The sequence below is a fragment of the Arvicola amphibius genome, chromosome 9 (genome assembly GCF_903992535.2).
Source record: "Arvicola amphibius chromosome 9, mArvAmp1.2, whole genome shotgun sequence".
Lineage (NCBI taxonomy): Eukaryota > Metazoa > Chordata > Mammalia > Rodentia > Cricetidae > Arvicola > Arvicola amphibius.
The window spans coordinates 104,130,240-104,137,339 of NC_052055.2; the positions used below are offsets into that span (position 1 = coordinate 104,130,240).

Here is a 7,100-nt window from a genome sequence, read left to right on the forward strand (position 1 = left end):
GGTCTGATCCTGGCCTTGGGGGCACAGGTGAAACTCCATCACTCTCTCGCTCTAGGCTCTCCTCCTCCTCCTGTGCGCTCAGCCCTAACCTGCCATGCAGAGCCACGCCTGTGACCTCCCAGAGCCCAAAGCCCAGCAAGAAAAGGCAGTGTGTAAAAAGATCTTCAGGACATTCTGGGCAATGCTAAAATTAGAGGTGTGGCCCCTGTGGTCTCAGGGCACTTGTGTTACAATAATTCACCCTTCATATGGAAGAGGAGCCTCTGGGTGCCTCTGGATGAGACTCACGGTGACAGCTTGGGGAGATGGCGAGGAGAAACCTGGGAGCTCAGGCCAGCTCCGCAGGGGTGATCCTGAACACATCCATTCAAGAAGCACCCTCATTGTGAGCCAGGGGAACCAGGATAGGTGGCTTAGGATCTTATGTTTAGCACATGTGCCCTCAGACCGCAGGCACTTTTGAACCTGCCTTTGATCACAGAGGGAGCATAGAGGTCCTGACCCTCAACAGCCACCACCACATCAAGCCAGGATGCTATAACCTTGTCCCCCGTTTCCCTGAACTATGTGCCTTTATTGCTGTCTGCTTTTGTGATGGGGTACTGGTTTCCCACGGGGAGTAGTCATAGAAACGTCATCTTTTAAAATAAATTGAAGGCTGGTGAGGTGGTGTGTGCCTGTGACACCAGCACTCTGGTGGTGGAGACAGGAGGATCCAGAGTTTAAGATTCAGAGCAACTTCAGGGTCAGCTGGGACTACACTGAGACCAGTCTGGACTACTACATAGGATCCTGTCTCAAGACATAAATAAAATTGGGCTGAGTGCTGCGGTACACGTCTTTAATCCTGGCACTTGGGAGGAGGGAGAAGAAGGAGGATCTGTGAGTTCAAGGCCAGTCTAGTCTTCAGCCAGGCCATCAAGGACTACATAGTGAGAACCTGTCTCTAAATTAATTAGTTAGTTAGTTAGTAAGCCAGTTTAAGCTAGGCATGGCGATACATGTCTATAATACTAGCACTCAGGAAGATGAGAGGCCCAAAGACTGTCATGAGTTCAAGGGTAGTCTGGGCTACAGAATATAGCCCTGTCTCAAGAAAAGAGAAAGAGGAAAAAAAATATAAGTAAATAACATTATAATTAACATTGTTTCTATACAGGGCAATTTAATAGTATCAGAATTTAAGGGCTGCAGGTCTAGTTCAATGGCAGAGTGCAAGAAGGAAGGGCAAAGAGGGAGAGGAAATCTGCCAGTGCCCAAGCCAGATCAGCATTGCTGCTCTCCAAGGCGCTAAGTTCTAGAAATGACTGCGGCAGTATAAGGTTGGGATGAGTGAAGAGGGCAGGAGGGGACTCCTGGCTTCAGCTGTCCTTTCTTACTGGGAAAGCATTGACTACAGGCACACAGCTAGCTTTTATAAAAGAATAGAAGCACATATGTGTATAGATTTCCGTACCAAGACACGCATCCACATGCCCTTCACCCCAGCAATTCTCCTGAAAATTACCCCATATACAAACATATTCAAACTTAAATACAGAGTCGAAAATTACCATACACATACATAGTCAAACTTAAATACAGTTACCCCCGTATTACCCACAGCAACAGCAGACTGGAAACAACCACAGAATTCCCCAGCTTTGGCCAGATTAAATAAACTTTGGCACAGCCTAGAGTGAAGCCTCTAAGACCATCAAACAGAAAGAGGCATCCCCTTCGGTCTCATGAGCTGCTTCAGTGGGTGAAATCTCTTGCTTCACAACTTCAACAATCTGAATCTGAGCCCCAGAAAAAGGTAGAAGGAAAGAACCAACTCCATAAAGTTGTCCTCTGACCTCCAAAATGCAAGATGTGGTGCCTACAACACATAACACACACATACCATAACACACATAATAAAAAAAAAATAAGACAGAGGCAGACCGTGGCAGTTAACTGAAATTTACAAAGATCTTACTTTGAGCAAAGTCCTGGTGATTTGGTTCTGTTGGTAGTGTTTGCCTAGCATGCACAAAGCCCTGGGTTCAACTGTTAGCATCATATAAGCTGGGTGTGGTGGTACACATCTGTAATTCTAGCACCCAGGAGGATCAGGAAGGAGTTCAAAGTCATCCTCTGGTACTTTGTGAATCCCATGCCAATCTGGGATAGCTAAGATCTCTCCCCCCCCCAAACAAAAGCAGTAAAGCATTAAATGAAAAGGTGAGGAGACTCCCCAAGTTCTCTATGCAGTGTGAGAGATATACATATATAATGTGTGTATACATATATAAATAAATATTATGCTCTGCATATGCATATTTGTGCCCAGGCCACCCTTTGCCTTGGATACCTCAGGGAAAAAAATTACTATAAACTTGTAGCAGAGGTCTCCTCTGTTTAAGACAAACCAGGAGGGGGAGAGCTGTTTGCCCCTGGCCGTCTGCTTCATTTTTTTATTTTGAGACAAAAACACCCACTTCTTTTCTATTTGTGTGGTACACGGGTCACGGGGCATATGTGAGGCTAGGGAACAACTCTGTGGGGACAGTTTCTCCTTCTACCTTTAAGTGAGCTCCAGAGACCAAATGCAGGACATCAGGCTGAGCCATCTCCCTGACCCTCTGTGATAGTTTGAATGGAACTGGCCCCCATAATCTCATAGAGAGTGGCACTATTAGGAGGTGTGGCTTTGTTGGGGTGGGTACGGCCTTGTTGGAGGACGTGTGTCACTGTGGGGGCAGGCTTTGAGGTTTCTTATGCTTAGGATACTGCCCAGTGTTCTCAGTCCGTTTCCTGTTGCCGGCAAGATGTAGGACTCTCAGCTCCAGTACCACATCTGCGGGCACACCACCGTGCTCCCCTTCATGATGATAATGGACTGAACCCTAAAACTATAAGCGAGTCACCTCAATTAAATGTTTTCTTTGTAAGAGTTGCTGTGGCCACGGTGTCCCCCGCCACAGCAATGAGAACCCTAAGACACGCTCCCATTTTACTTTTAATCAGTGCATGGTTGCATGTATTTTCTGTCAATGATCATTTTTATAGACAAGCATTTACAAACTGGGCATGCTGATTCATGCCTGCAATCCCAGGATTTTCAAGGTAAAGACAGGAAGATTAAGGATTCATGGTTGGGGCTAGAGAGATGGCTCATAAGAGAACTGACTGTTCTTCTAGAGGAACTGGGTTTGATTCCCAGAGCCCACCTGGCAGCTCATAACCATCTGTAACTCTAATTATGGGCATCTGACATGCTCTTCTGGCCTCTGTGGGCCCCGGGCACACATGTAGTGCACAAACCTCTATGTAGATAAGACAATTATTCACAAAATAAAAATAAATAAATCCTATTTTGAAAAGGACTTAGGGGTCAGGCACCTTGTTTTTGTTTGTTTTTTTGCTTGTTTGTTTTGTTGGAGTTTTTTTGTTATTAGTTTGTTTTGAGACTGGGTTTCTCTGTATAACAGCTCTGGCTGTCTTGGAAATCGCTCTGTAGAGAAGGCTGGCCTCACAATCACAGAGATCTATCTGATTCTGCCTCCTGAGTCCTGGGATTAAAGCCGTGCATCACCACTGCCTCCCTCTTTATAGACAGAGATGCGAGCACTTACACTTCTGGTTTATAAAGTGAGTAACCCTTGCCCCCACACATCCTCTTGCCAGGGGAGAGGCAGGAGATGGCATCATCGAGATAATGGGTTTTTCCACAAATGCTTTCCAATTAGCAGTAAACTCAATCCGGACAAATTACTTAACCTGCGGTCACCACCACCCTGCAGTCACATTCTGGCACCTGGAGCCATCCCAGCCAGCGGCCTTGCCCATAGCTGAGCTCTTGGCCCGGGTAGGGAGATATTTTTAAGTAGAAATATTGCCAGGGATGGGAGTACAGCAAGCTCAGTTGGCTAAAGAGGAAAAGTTCCAAGTTCTGGGTCCTGTTCAGCCTCAAGAAAAGCAAAGCAAGAACCCATGCGGGCGTCTATGGGGGCTGCAAGGGGCAATGACTCTGACCTTGCAGGTTCGTTTGCTTTCGTGTAAACTGTGTCTACCTTCGGTTCTGGTGAGGTTTCGGTGGGCGGGGTTTCTGTAGTGCTGGGGATTGAACCCAGAGCCTTCCACGTGCTAGGCAGGTTCCTCTACCACTGAGCCACACCCCCAGTCCTTTTCTCACGTTTTATTTTCAGACAGTCTCACTAAGTTGCCCAGGCTGCCCTTAAACTCGCTCTGTAGCTTCTGTAGGCTTTGAACTTGGGATCTTCTGGCCTTAAACCTTCCTGAGTGTTGTGAAGTCCACCACAGTTTCTCTTCACATAGCCCTTTCCTTGTTCACTCCCTCATGGCTGGCCCTAAAAGGGATGCTATAAGGTGCAAGGCAGGTGCAACACATTTCCATGTTACAGATGAAGAAAGGAAGGTATGACGAGACTGGGCCAGGGCTCACCCACTGAAGAGGAGGAGGAAGAGGGACTGGGACCCCTGCCTTCCCACCCTTTACCGCAGTCTTTCCTTTTACCTGATTTATAGGCAGGCAAGACTGAGGGGGATCACCGTGTTCTCCAGTGCTGGCTGTTTTCAGCCCTGATTACACACTGAGTGTGGGAGGAGCTAAGGTACAAGTGTAATAAACACTTGTGCCCTGACACAAGGATCTGTCGTGTTGGAAACCACAGACTTAATTCTCTCATGCAACTTGGGGTGAGAATCACTGAATTACAATTCAAATCATCTACCCCCACCTTCAACCTCCCTGCAACTTAGATCCCACGCCTCCATCTCCACTCTACCCTCCACCCTTGGGGCCCTAGCAATGCTGCTTATCTTTCTTTCAGGGTACCTGGAGTCAGAGGACTCGGCTGGAAGCTAGCCACAGACTAGAATGAACAGTTCTGAGACCCAAAACAGAGATATCATTTGCCTATGATATGCCAGTGAGTCAGAGATATAGCAGGACCAGAATCGAGATCTGCTGGCTGGAGCAGGGTGGCCTCACAAAGGGGTTCCATTCAAAGTCAGCCTTGATGGCCAGCCCAACAGCTCCTGCAGACAGAAGAGATGCAATGGGGAGCTGAGGAAGAGGAGAAGAAAGACGGAGAGAGAGAAAGAACAGGGAGGGAGGGAAGAAAGGAGGGAGGAACTTATTTTCAGGGGACCCTCTGGGATCTCCAAACAAGACTATCTAAGTATACACTGGTGGGAGGGACCTATTTTCTAAAGGTGAGGGTAGAGCCAGCCTGTGGACAGATATCCTCATGTTTAGACTGAGGTCCGGTTATTCTAAAGTAAGCCAAGGGTGGTGGCATACACCTGTGATCCCAGTACCCAGTGTGGTAGAAACAGGAGGATCAGGAATTCAAGGTGATTGTCAGCTACACAGAGAGTTTGGGACCAGTCTAGACAACATGAGACCCTATCCAAAAGAAAAAGAAAATCCCATAGGATTGCTTATACCATTCGTGTCTAGATTTCTTGCTCATAATAATATTGATGATGCCAGACATAGTGTCTTGCAATTGTAATTCCAATACGTGGGAAGCTAAGGCAAGAGGATTACTTTGAGTTCAAGATTATCCTGGACTATATAGTGAGTTCTAGGCCAGCCAGAAATGCATAAGACCCTGTCTGAAAAGAAAAAAAGAAAAGAAAGAAAAAGAGCGCATGGGTGCACACGCACATGCGCGCGTGCACACACACACACACACACACACACACACAGACCCCACTACCACCATTACTACCAGCCAGACTGAGCTACAGTAAGGCAACAACAACAACAATAATAACAGTTACGTGTGATTGCACATGACTTTAATACCAGCTCTTGGGTGACAGAGGTAGGTACATAGAGAGACCCTGTCTCAAAACAACAACAACAACAACAACAAAAATAATGTTATTATCTCCCATTTTCGAGCTGTTTATGATTTCATCTTGGACTACTTCCATTTTATTTCCACAACCATCCAAAGGTTTACTAATTACTCTCTCCAATTACAGATGAGAAAACTATGATCAGAGAAATGAAGGAATTTCTCCAGATTATTCAGTTAGAATGTGGCGGACAGTCTTCAAAGTCTGCTATCTTGATCTATGCCAGAACTTGTAAAGACAGTGACCTAGGAGGCACACGGTGGAATGCCCCACTCCAACAAAAAGGCAAGTGCATCCTCCTCCCATCAAAGTAAAGCAAGATGCCCAAGGGAACCATTGTTGGCGGGAGAGAGGGCTCAGGCAAGTAATAGCAAGGGCCACAAGCACAAAAGCTGACCTCTTGCAATGCTTATGGGCAGTCACACCCTACAGGCGTGGTGGGCGCGGCCAACATCGTACCCAGAGCCTACCGAGCAGCCAAAGGATGAACAGGGGGCACGGCTGACAACCAGATCCCATCAAGCAGGTGCTCATAGGTGAGCAGCAGCACAGGTGGACAAAGTGGCGTCCTGGGGCAACTGCTCTAAAGCTGAGGACTGGACGGCTGAAACCCAGCAGAGCTGGAGCCGCCCCCTCCCTGGAGGGGCTAAAGCTGGACCCGACCTCGGATAGGGTGTGGGGACCCTCAAAGGAGCGTGGGCCAATCCATACCCTCCTCCCCCAACCCCCGGTCCTTCGACTCCATCCCGATCACTCACCCAGAACACGGTGGAATAGACGATGAGCGAGAACTTGAGCCAAAGGTAGGAGAAGCGCGCGCAGTAGCGCACCTGCTCCGAGTCCCCGCGGGGCATCGTGGCTCCCGCGCGGGGCTGCGGGGCTGCCCCTGTCCGGCCACCGCTCCAGGCCCCACCTGCGGCTGTCCCGCGGCCTGCCCCGCCACCCGCGCTCCCTCCGGGGACTGACACAGGCGAGCCGCAATCACCGCTCGGGCCAGGGAGCGGACAATGCCGGCGGCCAATGGAAGCGAGGGGGCGTGTCGGGGGCGTGTCTTCAGCGCCAGACAGAGCCCAGACCCCGCGAGAGGAGGGGGCGAGCCTCGTAGGAGCGAGCGCTCCGGAGCCCCGCGTGGGAGCGTGTGGCCTGGAGAGGCACGGCAGGAAAGGTGAGCGTGCCCACTACCGTATTAGAAAGCAAGCTTTCGGGCGCTGGCGCCGTAGTCCGGTGATAGGGCGCTTGCCTAA

At 49.0% G+C, this 7,100-nt stretch overlaps 1 protein-coding gene across 1 annotated transcript in view; it reads right to left on the reverse strand.

The window, feature by feature from the left end:
- Positions 1 to 6,807, reverse strand: part of Tspan15 (tetraspanin 15) — a 43,985-nt gene extending 37,178 nt beyond the window's left edge. The window contains exon 1 of the mRNA XM_038344159.1: positions 6,615 to 6,807. Within this exon, the coding sequence (XP_038200087.1) occupies positions 6,615 to 6,710 (96 nt within the window). The 5' untranslated portion in view covers positions 6,711 to 6,807. The remainder of the gene's footprint in view (positions 1 to 6,614) is intronic.
- Between the last annotated feature and the right edge of the window lie 293 nt (positions 6,808 to 7,100).